The sequence below is a fragment of the Bombyx mori genome, chromosome 15 (genome assembly GCF_030269925.1).
Source record: "Bombyx mori chromosome 15, ASM3026992v2".
NCBI classification, from domain to species: Eukaryota; Metazoa; Arthropoda; class Insecta; order Lepidoptera; family Bombycidae; genus Bombyx; species Bombyx mori.
In genome coordinates this window covers 10,851,213-10,871,669 of record NC_085121.1, presented here as the reverse complement: position 1 = coordinate 10,871,669, position 20,457 = coordinate 10,851,213, and the positions used below count along the sequence as shown (strand labels likewise).

General features: G+C 39.0%; 2 protein-coding genes across 2 annotated transcripts in view; both read right to left on the bottom strand.

Annotated features, from left to right (window-relative positions):
- The window catches only part of LOC101743353 (TAR DNA-binding protein 43), a 490,523-nt gene that overhangs the window by 274,351 nt on the left and 195,715 nt on the right, over positions 1-20,457 (bottom strand). The gene's annotated exons all lie outside the window — the stretch shown is intronic.
- Positions 545-19,998, bottom strand: LOC101744980 (mediator of RNA polymerase II transcription subunit 14). The gene is made up of 24 exons (XM_038016161.2): positions 19,669-19,998; positions 19,369-19,596; positions 17,766-17,970; positions 17,566-17,698; positions 17,244-17,478; positions 16,951-17,164; positions 15,140-15,357; positions 14,558-14,717; positions 13,645-13,785; positions 12,952-13,081; positions 12,250-12,392; positions 11,097-11,337; positions 10,041-10,178; positions 8,796-9,000; positions 8,254-8,413; positions 7,050-7,190; positions 6,694-6,787; positions 6,282-6,376; positions 5,792-6,014; positions 5,034-5,260; positions 4,479-4,640; positions 3,563-3,820; positions 2,636-2,766; positions 545-2,062 (listed from the first exon to the last, which is right to left on the bottom strand). The coding sequence occupies exons 1-24, from the start codon at positions 19,803-19,805 to the stop codon at positions 1,948-1,950; spliced, it is 4,134 nt and encodes a 1,377-aa protein (XP_037872089.1). The 5' UTR covers positions 19,806-19,998; the 3' UTR covers positions 545-1,947.

The following is a 20,457-nucleotide window of genomic DNA, read 5'->3' as shown; positions in this document are numbered from 1 at the left end:
AAATGGCATTAATGAGGTTCAGGTATCTGTCAAATATCTTATGCTCTATGATGGCTACTGTCAGAAGAGGATTTTATCACTTGATTAATTTCAACCAGGTGGGGATGAACGATGAAATATTTTGTCCTGAGGTTTTTTTTTATTGCACTTGTAGGCAGACGAGCATATGGCCTACCTGATGGTGAATGGTTACGTCGCCCATGGACTTCAGCAATGCCAGGGGCAAAGCCAAGCCGCTGCCTATCAAAGGTTGGAGGAACCCTGCTCGTACAGGCTTCCACAGATAGTTACATGAATAAAGAGGTCTATCGGTTTCATTTTAAACTTTTTATTATGATAGACTTTTTGTTTTTATTGGTGAACACGTCTTGGCTACATATTTTATTGGAAAAATATATAACTACCTTCAAGATTGGACACATCGCCCTGGCACGTGTATGCACAGCATCTTTCCTTGAGCAACGGTTTTTTAATTAAGGTAGTCATTTGGAGGTAACCAAAAAAAAGAAATACCTACTTATATGCAAATGAAAAACACTGTAGGTATGAACCGGAAATGGTTTATTTTAAGTACATGAAATACTTTATATATTTTAAATCATTTTATTATATTATTTACATTTATAGCTTCCGAAATTCAGACATCTTTGTTTTATTTATAACTCTGCATTCATATCGCCGTGTTATAACAGAGTCATCCTAACAATAATAAAATTTACAACTATAAATAACTGTATTCCTGAAGACTACAAAAATAACAAATTGATTAAAGATAAGGTCATACAAATTCGCGGTTAATAATCACGTTATGTGTATTATTTTCTATTCCAGATTATTGTAACATGATATAAATATATTTCGTAATTTCTCCAGGAGAATGCATTACTCACAAGCTTACAAACAAGTGGCTTAAACACAATTGCCGCCCAGGCTACTATCACAACACTTAGATAGGTTTTTAACAATCCATTATTAACAAACACTATTGAATATTTCTAAGATTACTATGTAATATCTGAAAACACTACGCTTGCACGCTAGCTACCCTCCGCACTTAGTATCATATTAAGTGTATTATCTATGCTTAATATACCACTGTGGTACATTCGTCGCGGCAACACGTTAGGTACGAATTTTGCTTAAATTACGGTTCTTTGATTTGTCATTCAAAATGCTCTTAAAATGATTCATTTCAGTTAATGTTAGAAAGGGAATACATTTAGTACAAAACAAAAGCCAAATAATTTTGTTTGCAGAGTACGCGATTGCGACGTGATAGTGGTCAGCAAGAAATCTTACAAATAGTTTCATGGGAAGAATGATGTTTGGCATTTGAATTTTCTAGAAATATGATAGTAAAATGAAAGAAAAAATAGTTAATTCCAGAATAACAACGGTTAAAAATAAAATGCAGAACAAAATCTATTTTAGTTAAATTTTGATTTTATTCTTTAATAATTTACATAATTACAAGATTTTCAATAACAATCAACAAAACATATTAGCTACACGACCAAAGAAAAAAAACCGCAAGAACGCGCTACGTGCTTCGACCAGACGAAATAATTTATGCATAGTATATTATAACTTAATAAACTTGAAAAAATAATACAAGTCCACATTATTATCTTAAGGGTAGCTTACTTTTGTAACTTAAATAACAATATTTACAAATATAAGGCATCCCAGGGTCACATTGTTATTCTGTCGCTTCGCTCAACACAGTTCACTAGACACTGAAATGTCACGCGGCACCGACACGCGCTCGCGAGTGCCCGCTGTCCCGCGCGTCCGTCTCTCAAGACCTCACAACACAAATCACTCCGGAAGGGTTTCCAGCAACGATCGGCAGTTCGTTTACAAGAAGAGTGAGTGCCAGAGGTCGGCGGGCGGTTCGGATCTCGTGGCGCGGCGCGAGGAGGGCGCGGGCGGGGGCGGGGGCGCCGGCTAGGGGGGCGGGGGCGCGGCGCCGGCCTCCGCCGGGAGCGTGAAGTTGGTGACGAGGTCGCGCACCGCCGGCCACAGGGTGCACTCCGAATGGGATTGATTGAATTCGTTGAACCTGTGCATAAGAACTTTTGATTTCATTCGCTCGAATTGTCTAAAATGGTTTTTGTTCAAAACTTTGACTAAATTAATCGGATCCTACAAAGGTTTGACATTCCTCTTCTACCTGACATTACTGATGTCCGCGAGCGGTGGTATTCAATCGTGGCGCTGTGTGATTTATTGGACAGTTATGAAAGATGGGTACATACATACAAAAAATCATGACTGATACTAATAGGTTTACGGAGCTCACAGCGTCGAGTGAAGACAGTCCAGATTTACCTCTTTAAGTATCCAGGTTGTTGTGTTGTCTGATGTGTGACATGGTCACTACACAAGTTGGTCGCGGGTTCGGATCCCGCCAAGGAAAAATATTTGTGTGATAAATATAAAATGTCTTTCCAGGGTTATGGATGTATATTAAATAAATGTATGTGTATAATAAAAATCTTTTTACGAACTTATCACGGGACCACTTAACGTGGCGTGATTGTTAGTAAATATTTATTTATTTATTGTATCATAATCTAATATTAATGTTAGTATCTATATATAATATGTATTGAAATAGAAAGGCAATAGTAACCGCTTCAGATGCAGGCTGACCGCTATCAGGTGCGGCTGCGCGTTCTGTTTGTCGGCCAGTTGCGTGACGTTGAGCTGCATGTCGTACACGAGCGGAAGCACCAGCTGGGTGTCCATTCGAGTCAAACATATCTGTGTACAGTTATTAATGATTAATAATGTAGAGTCGGATACACATTCTGATATATATATATTTTTTTTTATTGCCATTGTAGGCAGCCGAGCCCATGGCCCACCTGATGGTGAGTGGTACCGTCGCCCATGGACTTCAGCAATGCCAGGGGCACAGCCAAACCGCTGCCTACCGATATACAAGCTGCTGATATATATGCTGATATACAAGCATACGATTACTTCGCAAATCGAGTTTATCTGCCATCCCTACTGAATACGACGGTATATGGTACAGCATATTGAAAAAGTCTGAGAATAAAAAAAATGTTGGAAGAAAATTTAGTTATATTTGAATATTTTGTTTCATATCTTTTAGAAACTCAGTGTAAGTATTTCCAATAAACGGTTTTAATAAAATATAATAAACGGTTTTATGTACAATAATAATAATTATTTCGCATGACTGTTACGGCCGAGAGCTTCGTCTTTATGTATGAGTGTAAGGGAATCTTTGAACATGATTTTTCATCTACTTCAAAATATCAGGTTATTAAATTGGAATTTAGGACTTTTCAAGCGTCGATGATAATACAATAATCATTTTATTGATATTTTTTCGAAGCATTTTTTACAGCATCATTGATAATTTAATTCTAATTACTAGAGCTAACAACGAAACGGCGAGCTTCTTAAATGTCCCTTTTATTATTATAAAATTTTTTTTTTAAAAACCTTTCATTGTGAAATAATCTTATTTGTCGTATATTGTACAATTTGATATAACAGAATATATATTAATGAGTTTGGTTCTTACGAAGAATAATATTTTGTTTTTTGCTAGTAAGACTGCCGGTTGTCCGGCGGGCACGATGGGCGGCGCGGCGGGCGGGATGCGCAGCGCCCACTGCAGCGCCCACAGCGCCGGGACCTGCGGCGCCAGCTCCGCGCGCATCACCGCCACCAGCGACGTCAGCGCCGCGGCCGGCGCGCCCCACCACCGCACCCACCCCTGCAGGGCGGTGGGACGGTACGGAGCTATCGCCACGCGAACCTCGAAGAATTTTTCTATGACCTGTATCGATATCGTCAGATCATTAACATCAGATCTCATGATGAAATACAATTAAATTTAAATAGGAAACATTTTCTCCTATTACCTACATAATAAAATATTGAATTTTGCAAATGTTTGAGACACCTCATTCGTTGTGTGTTAAAATAAATCGATAGGTGGTGTTATTTTTTTTTATTTTTTTATTGCTAAATGGTTGGACGAGCTCACAGCCCACCTGGTGTTAAGTGGTTACTGGAGCCCATAGACATCTACAAGATCTACATCAAGAATAGTTACAACGGCTACCCTACCCCACGCGCGGACTCACAGGTCCTACCACAAGTAATTACGCCAATTATAATTTTGCGGGTTTTATTTTTATTACACGATGTTTTTCCTTCACCGTGGAAGTCAATCGTGAACATTTGTTATGTACCTTTCATTAGAAAAATTGGTACCCGCCTGATATTCGAACACCAGTGCAACAGGAATGCACCGGAAAGTCTTATACATTAGGCCACGACGACTATTAGTCTTTTATTTTTAAATGACGTAGACTTGCAACGGATACTCACTGCCTTTACTGCTTTGTAGCAGAAAGGAGGTCGTACCTCGCGGTCTTGTGTTTCCAAAAGTTGAGAACGTAGAACTAAATAAGTTTAGGGTATCTGCACACCTGCAGGTCATCGGGCGACCATATCTCCTTGCTCTCTGGCAGCGGCGTGAGGTGCAAGTGCAAGGACTGCATGTGTTGCGGGTGCAGAGCGACGCGCGCACACAGTCCCGCGGCGTCGCTGCGGAACGTCAGGCTAGTCGCGTCCACAGAGACCAATGTCAACTATACACAATAAGCAATAATCATTATATGCAATCACTGTTTTAAATAATCGTCAAATGCTACACCTTTCTGAATGATATGGTACTGTGCATGCATGTGAATCAAAGAAAAACCACAATACAAGAGTGTGAAATGGAATGGCACTGGCAGAGTTTTGTCATCTCGTCCCATGGCTTTAGGATTATACATGGACGACGTTAACCACTCACCATCAGGTAGCCCGTATGCTCGTGTGCCTACAAGGGCAATAAATAAACAAGAAACTTATATCGAAACGGTCTTGTAAACAAATGACCTGTTTAAATTGTCAATAGCGTGTCTATTACGGTCGCCTATTATATTGTACATAGTAAAAGTTATTTTCGATTAAAATAAATAGGACCGTTTTCATACATTGACAAATTCCTCAACGTTTACGAATCGTTGCAAGGTCCGTTTCATGTAGACGCAGGCAAGGAAGCGCTGCAGCGGGGCGAGCGCGGGGCCGGGCGGGGCGCCGGGGGGAGGCTCGCACGGCGTGCACAGCGCCTCCAGCTTGCTCACCGCCAGCGGGGTGGCCGCGCCGCCGCCCCAAGCACGACCTCCGCTGCGACTGCTCGTCGACGAACTGGCCTGGGGACCTGTCATACGCCAATCTTATGCTAGGTATACTGTTCTGCATATTTTTAATGGAGTTATTTATTTTAATCCTTCTTAATTTGTAGTATTTTACAATTATAGTTAAAATTGGAGAATATAATTTTCCAATAAAATAATTATATCGCACATACGGTGCTATAAAGTGACTTATGCAATTTTTGTTAAAACTGAACTGAGTAAGAGAAAATACATTTTTAATAGATATCAGTGAGACGTTTGCTTTTACTGATGAAATTTAGGTTGCAGTAAACTAAAAAATTTAAATTTAAAAATATGTATTATCGTTTTTATTTCTCTAGTGTAGCAGAACTATATGTAATAAGATGTCTAATTTTCCAACGTTTCTCCTGAAAAATTACATAATTTGCATAAGAGATATTATCGCACCGTATGTGCGATATATTCTTTCGGTTTTCAAACATTTTGCTCAAGTCAATGAAATTTGCAATAAGAAAAGCTCGTTAAAATATAAATATATTTCCAAAGATTTATGTTATTGGCTTAATCGAAACCTTTGTGATCGATGTGGTGCCTGGGCGAAGGATGGTGCCCGGGTGAAGGCCGCGGCAGCGAGGGCGAAGCAGGCCATGCGGTGAAAGGCGACGTGGGCGGCGGGTGCGGGGAGGCGGCGGGGGCGGCGTGCGGTGACGGCGCCATGGGGGATGCAGGAGACGCGCCCACACCGCCGCCGCCGCCGCCCGGGGGAGATGTCAGGTTGAAGGACCCTCCACCCATCTACAATATATGAAACAAATAAGAAAGCTTATTAACAATAATACCGTTGTTGTATTAGAACTTTAATCGAAGAATTTTCTTGGTTAGTTATGTACAAAATAATTTGCTGCAACGCTGAATCCATAATATAAGAAAAACAATCAATGAAGTTTAAAAATGCTAATCACTGAATGAAAACGCTTAATTTAAAACCAGATTGCTGGAAACGAGTGTTTAACATTGCGAGCGAGTGAAAATCAAGGTACTATCTTCGCAGCTGTGTGTTACCTGATGAGCGGGCGAGGCAGGGTGCGGCGTTACCGGCGCAGAGTGTGGTGTGTGTGGCTGTGGTGGAGTCAGAGGCGCAGGGAAACGTAGACCACCTGCACACAAAGTATTCGTTTACAAACTTAGTCTACTATCTTTTCACTATTTATTACTACTAAAATATATCTCTAACAAGTACTTACTACTACTAACTACTACTACTAACTTAGTAAAAGGTTAATCGTCGTATGTTAGTGTAGAATGATGGTGTCGTCGTTTATTTTAGGCATACATGACGTCACATGTATTAAAGTTGGTATGAGTATTAAAATTTTATTTCTTAAGGGCCGGTTCTCTGTTATTCCATTAACAGGCATTCGAATTCTCAGCATCACTTTAAATCACTGTACTATAAGAGGATTGTAAATCTCACCAGGTGGCATTGGCGACATAGGTGAAGGTGGATTATCATCTTCTGCCACTAAGCGCGCGCTTAAGCTGTCGTCGACGTATCTCGATAAGAATGTCTGTAAAACAGGAAAAACGTTCTTAATTTTATTTATTTATTTCATTTACTTCAGATTTTGCATCCATATTACATTCATTAATATTTCATATAGTATACCAGAATTAAATAAAAATAAGAACTACAATCTCGGAATAAAACAAAAGCAACAATAATAATAAAAAACAAAAAATCTAATAATAATAAAACAAATTCTTTAATTAATTAAATTCTAATCAATATTATCTCGTGCAAGCTCAACAGTTGACATGCTGCGTGTTTACCTTCAGTCCTTGTGCGGGAGCAAACTCGTCCACGATGGGCGCACGATCGAACTTCGAGTATGATCCGTCTCGAATAGTGACAATTCCTCCCCCTCTAATACCCACTTCAATTGAATACGCTCCGGCATATATCACGCGAATCTAATAAAAGGAAAGTTCATTTTTATCATCATGCATATAAAATATTAAAAATATAAATTGTTTAATTTTAAAATAGAGCATAATAATTAAAACTACTATTACGAATTAATTTCTATTTTCCTAGACAATGTAATATTTCGAATGTTTTGAATACTTTCTAGTTTTCATCGTTACCGACGAAATAATACGAAATAAATAAAATAAAATAATATCAAAATAGAATTTAAAAAATTTAAGATTTAACATAGACATATTTAGAAGCGTTTATGACTTAACGGGTATATGTCCGGTGTCGTATCGTGTGACTATACCGAGGTTCAAACTTGCATATCAGCTATGCTATGGTCTTGTAATATGCCCTACCAGTGGTACTTGAATTGGTAATAATTAGATTGAAAATTAGCAAGTGACACTAGACATGAAAACTACTAATACTGTAGGTTTCATTTTTTTCACGATCTAATTCGTTTGTGAATACGTGTTAGATTTATTTATTAGATTATAAATTTGCTGTTCTGTTCTAAGGTTTGAGCACTAGGAATTGTCGCACCAGTCGATACCAATATACCGTGCGAATGTCGCACCCATAGTATGTCACTAACGTTTCATCTAAATTCTAATATGAATATAATAGTTAGCATACATTTGAATACTTAACACTTATATTAATATATTTTCAAAAAGTCCAATTCTAAATACAGGCGTTGTTTGAACTCGGAACGTCAAAAGTGTCAACTAGCGACGTCCGCTTTGACACTATTCCCCTTTCAATTCCAGCCGCCAAGGGCGATGCATCGATTTCATATATTCATATATCTTTAATTTGTCACATAAGGACTAATAAAGATATAAAAACCAATAAATACAGTCCACTCTCATTTACCACAACGCAACAAGCGTGCTTTTTTTTCTTTTTTTTTCCTACCTATTCTAGTAACCTCTAGGGGCTATACTTGATTTACAGAACGAGTAGGTAAGTTCATGGGGCTCTAACCTGCCGACGATGCTGACACTAGCCCTAGCTAGAGCAGGCATCCATGAAAGACGTTGTGGAATACAGTACCTTTCTCCAGGAATGAGCGAGCAAAGTGAAGGTAGGTGTCGGCATCTGTGTGCGGACGTGGTGCAGTCCGAGCTGTGGCAGCGTGGGGAGGCGGCTCAGCGCCAGCAGCGGCGCGTACGTCTCGCGCAGCACCACGCCGAGGGACATCAGGTCCTTGTGACTGCACAAATTACAATTTATTGAAAAACAAATATTATAATTAAAATGTGAACGGTTCCGTAACCTCTCATATGTATGATATTGATAATGACAAAAGTCATTATATGAACCTATTCTGTTTATAAATGGGAGTAGGAATGCCCTCGTATCATATTATGCAAAATTAAGGTTGAAAAAGAATAATTAGCTTCAGGTTTAAAAAAATCACTCATTTGAGTGCCATACAAAACTCAAAACAAATAGCTAACGAGCAATATATATTTTTTAAAATATTACATTTTAAAATAAAGTACTTAGTACTTTGGACAACATTTTATGGAATTGTATTCAATCTAGAAATGTTTGGAATCATTGGCAGTACCGTATCATTAGTCGATACTGACGTGTTTATGTACTGGTCGAGGTGATGGTGCAGCAGATGGTGCGCGTTGGCGGCGGGCTGGTGCGCGGGCGTGGCGACGGTGTAGCGCTGGGCGGCGGCGCTCCACTGCAGCACGGCGGTGGCGCGCGTGCCCGCACCGAACCCCACCACGAGCGAGCGGTACGTGTACGAGCGAATGAACACGCCCTGCCACAGGCTCTCGCGCTCTGCAAAAACCATATATCTGTTATCTTGTCTCTATGAGTTTAAGATCGCGTTAAAAGGGTTACAATCGTATCTATACTAATATATAAATCTGCTGTGGTTTTTACGGTTGTTCCGTTATAACTACTGAACCATGCATCCGATTGACTTGAAACTTGGTATCCATGTAGAAAATACATGTACTTAATGGATAGGCTAATATTAATATGAGTGTTGGAATCCCTAATAATAATGACATTAAATAATAATGCTAATTTTAAATGTCCAGCGAAGCGGGCGAGTACTGCTAGTTTCCTATAAATTTATTTTATTATGAATAGTGATAGTTGAAATTAGAGGGAATTATTCATGTTTACAAAGTGAAGTTTTTTAATACGTTTATTGCTATTACACACAGCATAATAATATGCTGCTGCACATGACATAACATTATACTGCATCAAATTTTTTAATACGATAACTGATACTAAGTATGTACTAATCCACTAGTTTAACATTAAAATTTAAAAAGACAATAAAAGTAGAATTTGTAGACTATTTGAAAACAGAACATACGTGCATATCTACAGGAATAGTGAAGGAATGTCTGTGACCAATGATCCTAGTGCAGTACTTTGAAGTCGTCGTGGCCTAAAGGATTAGACGTCCGGTGCGTTCGTATGTAGCGATGCACCGGTGTTCGAATGAAATACGTACTCAACAAATGTTCACGATTGACTTCCACGGTGAAGATGAAGTGTGTATACTTATATATTATAGCATAGCATAGCATAGTATTAGCATAGCATTTAGTGTATAACATAATTAATAGGTGTTATCTCGTATGTCCCCCTAATAAGGCGGACCACCCAGAAACATAGGCTTCTTCATAATTGTAAACTAGGATTAAGATGATAATTAAACATGGAATACACGCAAGAAGACGTTTTCCTTTAACAGCTCCCAAAGTACAACATTACATGGCGACCCTGCCAGGATACAACATTACAAAGAGATAGAATCGTGTAATAAAATCAAAAGTTAAAAACAACATTAAAAGTACCTTGAGCCGGCCGCAACATGAAGTCGTGCAGCAGCGTGTGCAGGTGCACGATGGCGGCCCAGTCGGCGAGGAAGGCCTCCGCGGTGCGGCCCGCGTCCGTGCCCAGCTCGTACTGCAGGTACACACACCGTCTTTCTCCTGTACCATTTATAAATTCATTTTACCGGTTTTGTTAATTCAAATGTGTTTTTTAAAATTCATCATTATACCGTCTACAATTTAATTAACACAGTGATGTGTGTGACATAAACGCGCTCTAAACTAAAAAACTGAAAACTCCATTTTGGACTAATAGTATTCTTCTCTTTGAATACAAGGATTTCTGACTCTACTCGGTTATATTTTATACTATTAATTTTTTAGTATAATAACTTGATATATGCATATGATTATTGTATTAGAATCAAATATATAACATTTTTTTTTTGTTGCATAGATGGGTGGACGAGCTCACAGCCCACCTGGTGTTAAGTGGTTACCAAAGCCTATAGACACCTACAACGTAAATGCCGCCGCCCACCTTGAGATATGAGTTCTAAGGTCTCAGTATAGTTACAACGGCTGCCCCAACCTTCAAACCGAAACGCATTACTGCTTCACGGTAGAAATAGGCAGAGTGGTGGAATCTACCAGTGCGGATTCACAAGAGGTCCTACCACCAGTATAAGACATTATTAGTATGATTTCTAATGTAGAGACACAGTTTGTTATCTAAACCAAATTATTCGTAGTTTTATGTTATTTTTTGTAATATTACCTAAGTTGATATGATAACTTCTTATATTTTGTTTTTTGTAAGCTTTTTTTTTAGGAGAGGGTTACTGTAGGGGTACAGTTTGTTATGTAAACAAAATTATTCGCAGTCATAACATGCGGCTGCGCCCGCAAGCTCCGTTGCTTTTTACTTTTTAAGTTTAGTCGCGAATAAACGCTCCGATTAACCAGTTGTGTTATTTAATTATCTCACTCCCGATAACGCTCTGAACCATTATTGAACACTACCAAAATAACTCCTAAACTAATATAAGTGGCACATATTGTAATTAGGAAACTGACCTTGTTCTTTAGGGTTGGGCGTGCGAAGAGGCGAGCCGTGGAATACGATCTCGGCCGTCCAAACCCGCGCCTGGTTCTTGGTGGTGAGGCGCACGGTGGTGGCCAGCAGGCGCGCGCGCAGGGCCGAGCCGGCTGCCACGGACGCGCCCTCCGGCAGCGGCAGCGACACCAGCCGCATGCCCAGCGCCGAGCCGCTCCACTCGCCCTGCACCCCGCCGTGACTCACGCCGCGGCTCGACAACTGTTGTCACACACTCATCAATGTGTACTTGGCGTGGACCGGATTTATATTCGAATATCTTACATAATCGTGTCTATTAACCAACGGCTATTAACCAAAACATTAGGTTTAATAAATGACGGTTTCGGTGTCATAAGAATCTATACCTATATCAATACGTGAAGCAAAATCTTTGTACCGCCTTTTAACGAAAATTGCGCGGGTGGAGGTGTAGTTTGTGAAGTTTCCCACACTTATACAGAGTATATAGAAGGAGTGCAGAATGTAAATATTTTATTAAATTATGCATAAAAAATATATGCATACATACAAACACACATTAAATCCATCAAAAAAGCATTACGCACGCTACCATGTATTTGATACATACGCACTTAAACGTTTTTGTTTATTGTCAAAGTTTTCTTATTGCTTATAGTCTATGGTCAAATTGGGAATAGATTAAATATTGCTTGTCTTTATTAACATTTCTCTAAAGTGTAGTCTTAGCGAAATCTGTGATTATAGAAGTATAATAAATAGTATTTGAGAATAGAATCATAATAGTGTACGAACTTATAATTTTAATTAATTAAATAAAAGACCTAAACTTTTGAACAAAATGAACTTAAAACAAACAAAAGGAATCCGTCCGACGGGGGACACATCACAGGGAAAACAAAATTGTTACTTTTATTTAATTCCGAGAATTTTCATATTTATCTACCTTTTAAACCTTCTCTGGACTTCCATAAATAATTCAAGATCAAAATTAGCCAAATCGGTCCAGCCGTTCTCGAGTTTTAGCGAGACTAACGAACAGCAATTCATTTTTATATATATAGATAGATGGATAGATAGATAGATAGACAGATAGATAGTCGAATTTCGAGTACCGGAAGATCACTAGTATTGATTAATATGAAAACGTACTTCTTGGGCGAGGTTCACGAACGGAACGCGTTCGTCGGCGGCCGCCACCACGTGTGCGAGCTCCGGCAAGAAGTACGCCGGCTGACGGACGCGCACCGACCGGGCGTTCGGAGACGATAACTTCCTCTTACCCGGCTGCATACCTTGATCAAAACAGAATTTTGAATTAATCATGGCTATAATGTCAACAATTTTCTATACTAATATTATAATCTATACTAATATTATAAAGAGGAAAGATTTGTTTGTTTGTTTGTATTGAATAAGCTCCGAAACTACTGAACCGATTTAAAAAATTCTTTCACTGTTGGAAAGCTACGCTATCCCTGGGTGACATAGGCTATATTTATTATATTTTCAAAAAAGTTAGGGATCCTTACTGAAACTCCAATAATGTAACCCAATATGTAAAAAAATACCTAAAATCCTTTACATCGCGTGCGCTACTTCTCAAGCGAAGTCGGGGCGGGCCGCTAGACTCTCGATAAATTGAATTTGAGTAAAATTTATTCTTAAAGAAAGACTTTTTTTTTTCATGTAATTAAAAAAGGTAAAGACGTCATCTCTTTGAAAAAAAAACACATTCCGTGCGCATGATAGATGAACAATTAGATAATATATGTCTTCTATTCGATCACTGCTATTATGTTATAATTGGACATAAAATTTCACGACAAAAGGTTAAAAAGACCATAAAAATACCTGGAGTATCCAAAGGCGTAAAGGGTCCGTGAGTAAGTGTGAAAGTATCGAGTTCAACCAGCGAGTGCAGCTTCAGGAAGGCCCGCGCTGCAGTTGGCGGGGGCTGGTTGTTATTAGCCGGCGATGGCGTCTGGTATTGAATACAATCATCAGAAAAATACATGATGATAACTAACAAGTTTTATGTTGACTTTGTCTTGGAAATTCTATGTTTAGGACCGGTCCTTAGTTTCATAAATTTACTTTCTGTGGATGTATGTTGTAAGTCATCATTATCCTGCCTTTCTCCCAGTCACCTGGTTTCGGCGCAACATGTTTTCTCCTTCCATACCCTTCTATCATATTCCATTTCTTCGCTCACTCTCCTCTTGCCCATATCGTCTTTCACGCAATCTATCCATTTCTTCTTAGGTCTACCCCTTCCTCTATATCCTTCCACATTCAAAGTTAACATTTTCTTACCAACCTCGTTTTCATTTCGTCTCATTACATGTCCATACCATTCCAAACGCGCACTTCTCCACTTCTCTGTCACAGGTGCCACTTTCAGACTTCCTCTAACATATTCATTCCGTATTCTACTATCCATTCTTGTTACTCCACACATCCATCGCAACATTCGCATCTCTGCTGCACGCAATCGCCTTTCATTTATGTTATAAGTATTGAATATACAAGACCGATTCTTAGTACCTCCTCCTCGCATTCTTCAGGCGTACATCTCCTGGCTCCGGCGAGATGGAAGGACAGCGCGACGGAGCAGGCGCTGCCGCTGTTGGAGCTGTTGCTCGTGGTGGCCGTGCTGCCCGCTGCTACTTCTTTCATTTCCACTATCTATTTCAATGTCGACAAATTTTTTTTTATTGCTTAGCGACGAGCTCGCAGCCCACCTGTTGTGAAGTGGTTACTGGAACCCATAGACATTAACAATGCAAATACGCCACCCACCTTGAGATATAAGTTCTAAGGTCTCAGTATAGTTACAACAACGTCATTAGATGTGTCTCTAAGTATATTGGGGGTATTAGTGAATTAAATACTCGCGATTTCAATACATAGTTTACAATTCAGATCAGAACTCAATCAAGTCTAATACGTATTTTTAAATTTAAATTATTTATATTTTCTAAATCAACACCAATCGTGAAGTAATGTCATAGATAAATCTGTCAGCGTTAATCTAAGAATGATCAGTGTTTTTTTTTATTCACTGTCGAAAGCTTGTTCAAAGAAAAGATATTAAAAAATATTACAAAAAACGACCTGGGTTAAAAATTTGACACTTACTATATGAATCTGATGAGTATTCAATTGGTTTTTCTTAGACAATATTTTTACATTAAATAAAACACGTAAATATTATAACTTACATAATTACGGACAGTTGGGGTCTTGTAAGTCTAAGTCTGCACGGGTAAGTACCACAATCAACAAGCCATTTCTCTGCCGTTATGCTATATAATAGGAACGTAGACCTCATACCTCAAAGTTGCAACGCTGTGATGGGCCGTGGACTCGCTCACTCGCAATAAAGTGTACCTATTTTTCGAGTACCCAATAATTTAATACAATAATGTAAAATGAATGAAATAGAACGAATACAAACCAGAATGTGATCTGTGTGACGATGAAGCGTCACATAAAGTCGGTCTGACGACAATTGATTCAGTGGGTGATCCGGTCCGTGGAGGAACGGTAGATGCTCACAGACACTGGCGGGTAGATGCTGAAGGGTTTTCTCACAGCGTCGCGCAACAAGCCAAAATCTATGAAACAATAAGACTTCGTTCTAATACATAATCATCAAACGTATCTTAAAGGGGAAAAAGTAAATCCATTCAAATTAGTTTTGAATCACTTGTATCCTATTGTAAGTCGTATTGTACGAGTTCAGTATGGTGACTCAACAAGGAGATGTATGGAAATGGTAGTGCAAGGTAGGGGGGAAGAGGTCGACCGAAGACATGGATGGAGTGTGTGAATGACGACAGGACAGAGAGGAGTGAGTGTTGAGATGATGGCTGATAGAAGAGAATGGAAGAGAAAAATTAGCTGTGCCGACCCCACCTAGTGGGATAAGGTGGAGAAAAAGAGAGTATGGTGACTCAACAAAGGTTGAGAATTCATTGAACATACATATTTGTGTTCTGTTTATTGCGGAGCAGCAATCAGAAACTGTAAGGCTTACCGAAGATGCGTGAGGTGCAGTTTGATCTGGTTGAGATCGGATCTAGCGAGTGCGGCAGCGAGGTCGGGCATGCGCGGCGTGGCGGGGTAGGCGGGCACGCGAGCCCGCAGCCGGCCGCCGTGCGCGCCCACCGACACCAGCAGCTGCTCCGCGCGCAGACACGGCGACACCACCGAGCACGCCAGCACGCACGGCCAGCCGCCCACGCTGCACTCCACCTAAATCCGATGGAAATCAATCTTCTTACTGTATTTCTATATTCCTACTTCTAACTGGTGGTAGGACCTCTTGTGAGTCCGCGCGGGTAGGTACCACCACCCTGCCTATATCTGCCGTGAAGCACTAATGCGTTTCGGTTTGAAGGGTGGGGCAGGCTTTGTAACTATACTGAGATCTTAGAACTTATATCTCAAGGTGGGTGGCGCATTTATGTTGTAGATGTCTATGGGCTCCAGTAACCACTTAACACCAGGTGGGCTGTGAGCTCGTCCACACATCTAAGCCATAAAAAACACTTCTTACATAGTATCGTTTCTAATTTATGATATCACAGTGTGTTTATCCAATGATGAATAAAAATGAGGTTTGAAAATTAAACAGTTCCTTCACAAAAAGATGTCAGAGTTTTCTTATTACAATCATATGATTTTCTTTGTTAATTAAATACATAATCTTAAATTACATAGTATATTTTAATTAAATATATAATAATATTATTTATGGCACAATATTATGTGAGGTTAATCTGTGCCATGTACAGTCGAGCCAGGACGTATGTACGAACCGCCGCGGGGAATTCCGACGAGTTCAGTGTGGCAGTGGGCTTACACCAAGGGTCTGCACTAAGTCCCTATCTCTTCCTGCTTGTGATGGATGCCTTGACATCGGAGATACAGGAAGAGCCCCCTTGGTGTATGCTGTTTGCCGATGACATAGTGCTCGTCGGAGAAAACGGGCTCGAGGTCCAAAACATACTGGAGAAATGGCGATGCAAGTTGGAGAGTGTTGGCCTAAAAATCAGCAGATCGAAAACGGAACATCTGTTCTGTGATTTTGGCGGTCTCTCCAATTTTACACCCATTTCCCTCGACGGAACACCTTTGCCAGTATGTCAAGACTTCCGATACCTAGGGTCTGTTATCCAAAGCGACGGTGAACTGGATCGTACTGTGAGGCACAGAATTGACGCAGGATGGATGAAATGGCGGCAGGTCACGGGCACTATATGTGACTCGCACATCCCTCTTCCCCTAAAAGGGAAGATATATAAGACCTTAATAAGGCCTGCCGTCTTGTATGGATCAGCTTGTTGGACAACGAAAGTGGCGGATGAAAGGCGATTGCATGCAGCAGAGATGCGAATGTTGCGATGGATGTGTGGAGTAACGAGAATGGATAGAATACGGAATGAATATGTTAGAGGAAGTCTGAAAGTGGCACCTGTGACAGAGAAGCTGAGGAGTGCACGTTTGGGATGGTATGGACATGTGATGAGACGAAATGAAAATGAGGTTGTTAAGAGAGTGTTAACTATGAATGTGGAAGGATTTAGAGGAAGAGGTAGACCTAAGAAGAAATGGATGGATTGTGTGAAAGACGATATGGGTAGGAGGGGAGTGAGCGAAGAAATGGTATATGATAGAAGAGTATGGAAGGAGAAAACATGTTGCGCCGACCCCAGGTGACTGGGAAAAGGGCAGGATAATGATGAATGATGATTTATGGCACAATATTATCTAGATCACAATATTCACTACATTGTTATCTAGTGAAAGCAAAGTTTTGATAATTTAAATGGAATCATCACTAACCCCCATATCATTAAGCAGAACTTTTAGATCATTGAGTCGTTGCCTAGAGCGCTGATGGACTGTGTGAGCAAGTAGACGCTCCATTGAAGGCGCGTGCGGAGTGAGCGCTGTCGCTACGCGTTCACCGCCTGCTAGTGCCGGAACATGCCATACACACAGCTGATCAGCCTCAGCTCCGATGACCAGTCGATACCCCAATTCACAGCCTAGTTCTCTGTATTATATAAATGATCTTCTTAGTTTATTTAATGTAAACACATTAAAAAGAAATTTATATTTATTAAATTACTTACTTCCAATATGACACCTGCAACTTTTGTCCCGGAATATATTTGTCAACTTGAAGATGTCGGGATAATCTATCTCTACATAGCCTTAATGTCTGCGTATATAGTAATTCTAGTGACAATGATCGACAAAAGAAACGTAACGAGGTGAGCGCGCCACTTAGCCCAGCAGCTGCTAATCTTGCTTGAGCTACTCCACGAAGCCATGCAAGTTGAGAACTGTGCACTAACGGCTTACCCTCTGTTAAAAATATAATTCAGTTATACATATGCTTTATGATACATAGTTATGTCACAAATGTTATAATCTGTTGATTTTATTAATTACCTCCTGTTTCGTTATCCTGGATGAGAATAGCAATATCCAATAAACGCCATGGTAGGTTAGGTGCATCTCCCATTACTGTGAGAGATACACTAAAATCCTGGCCTACCGTAAATGTGGCTCTGCCATTCTCAACCTAAAATAAAAAACAATAGTCTAAGAAAGGGCAGACAAATAATGTGTTGATTTTAAAATATTATTACCTTTAAATTTCTCACATCACTGGGTAGCGATGCAGTAGTGAGCCTCTGTCGGACAATGTGAGCTAGAGCACGAAGTGTAGATCTGCGTTCTCCGGCAGTCAATGAGGGAGGCGGTACTAAACGCTCACGAATTACAGCTGGTAGTCGGCTGTATGTACCCAGAGTGAGCACTTCAACAGCTGCCGCCATATGGAATGTTGGTAGCCTGAATATTTATAAATTATTTGGGAGACTATAGATGGTTAAAAAAGAAAGTAATCACAACAAGAAAGCCTATTTGTTTGTTTTTCAGCTGTTGGTTATACACTTAAGGAAATCATAATAGGATATTACAATTTTGAATTTTAATCATATATGCAAGAAGAAAAGGTTTCTCAGGATTTCTCAGAATTCATCCATGGAAAAAGAGTTAGAAATCATAAACCTTCAATTACTTTGTGTACTAATATTATTATATCAATTTTTGTATTTAGTTTAAGCTTAATAAATAATAAATAAATTATTAGGACCTTGAATAAGTTATCCCTGTTTCTTTAAAGATGGCAGTTGAAATCTGAAGCACATAGAATTCTTGTTGAGACTTATGGTGACAATGCTTTGTCAGATACGACATGCAGAGTTTTGATGCTTCAAACTTGAGGATAAAGAGCAATCTGACGCAGCAAAAAAATTCAAAAACGAAAAGTTTGAGGAATTACTTGATCAAGACCGTTGTTAAACATTAGCAGAACTTGAAAAAACATTACAAGTAGATAAGTCAACTGTCTCAAAATATTTAAAAGATTTTAGAATGATTTAGAAGTTCAACAAGTTCAATGGGAACTTCTACCCCACCCGCCGTATTCACCTGACATAGAACCTTCTGATTTTCACCTATTCTGTTCTATGGCTTATCTGACCAGCGCTTACATTCGTATGAAGAATCTAAGAAATGGATCGATTCTTAGATAGCCTCAAAAGGCATATTGTTTTCCCACATGAACTTCATATACTGCTAGAAAGATGGGAAAGTTGGCCTTGCGATTGGATTGGCTAGAGATAGGCAATACTTTAAATAAAATGTTTTTGTTCCTCATAATTTAAATAAAACTATAATTTTGAAAAAGAAACAGCTTATTCAAGGTCCTAATAATAATATATTAATTCAAATTCAGTAATTGACTTGTTATTGTTAATTTAAAACTAGTTAATACAAGGTTCATTATATAATTCATAAGTAACAGACTTAAAAATATTTTGCACTTTCACAAAAAATCTTGTGAGCTCAAATGTGTGACAGTTACTGAATATTGTCTAGGCTCACAGGCCAATCACAGAAAATATAAGAATATTGTAATACTGATAGCTACTGACTAATTTGATTATCCCACCCTTTAAATTATAATACATTAGGGAGATTGCTTCTAGGCAGACAAAGAGTACAGCAATGCTGCCTATGTGGGTTCACAAAAATCCATTCCACCAGTGCTTAAGATAGGGTTTAAGGACAAGTTAGGTGTATAGGAAATACATACACTAACATAAGCAAAACCCATGCCTTAGGGTCACATACATCTCATATTACATATAAGACCCTATTTTATTACAGTAGTTTAATACATACCTAGCGTGAACTAGAGTTTCTCTAGCCACTCTTGCCAAAACATCAGCCGTTTCAATAAACAACATTGCTTGTTTGTCCAAGAAGGCCATAATATGAGCCGACCTGTCCACTTTTGTTGCACTGCTTGCCCATTTTACTAAAGCAAGTAAACGTACAAATAATTGACGCGTTCTTGCACTAAATTTATAAATTTCAATTTTACGTTCCATATCCGTTTTTCGAGGCAACCTAAAACATTATTTATATTATGGTATTGTTTATTTACATTCAGGATTTTTTAGTGCATGAATAGTAACTTACAGTTCTGCCAGCACAGTAAGTTCATCGTAAGTTCTTTGAACGATGAAATCTATTAACATAGCAAGAGAAATGGAGCCAACTCGAGCTCCGCCACCCTCGGCACCTTGAGTACAACCTTCTATAGCTACAGGTACCATGGTTGAAAATCCAACTATTTTCTATTACCAAAACATAACCACATAGCACTGATCAGCAGATATCTTCTTACAGTCTCACAGAATGAAATTTAAATCTAAATACCTACACACAATCATTTACTTTGAGCCACAGCTTTAATTTATTTACTCAATAAAATAAGTGTATAATAATCTATGGCTACGAGCCTTTATTTTTTTAAGGGATTTTATGACCTGGTAACTAAGACCTTTAGGTCAAATCTTATTTTAATTTTAATAAAAACTTTTCTATATGAAAAAAGATATTAAGTAAATATATAGATTCAATATCCGATATTGATACTCGATATATAGATACGATTCGATACGCAGCAAAACCGATATTACCCACTCCTAATTCTTACACGAGCCGTCGCGTCACAACTAACATTTGCGCGTAGGTATATATTGTTTTTTGACTAGTAGAACCTCAATTAAATAAATGAATGAATGATTTATTTTATTTCAGACAAGTCCATATATATATATATTCTGCCACGAAAATACTACACCACGATTCTTTATTTTTTAAGCCTCATTTGTGTGAGTGATGAATCACAAAACAAATAATAATTCACAGTCAAAAATGTTACAAAAAAGTTTTAGTATTCAAGGTAATTAAATCATGAATGAT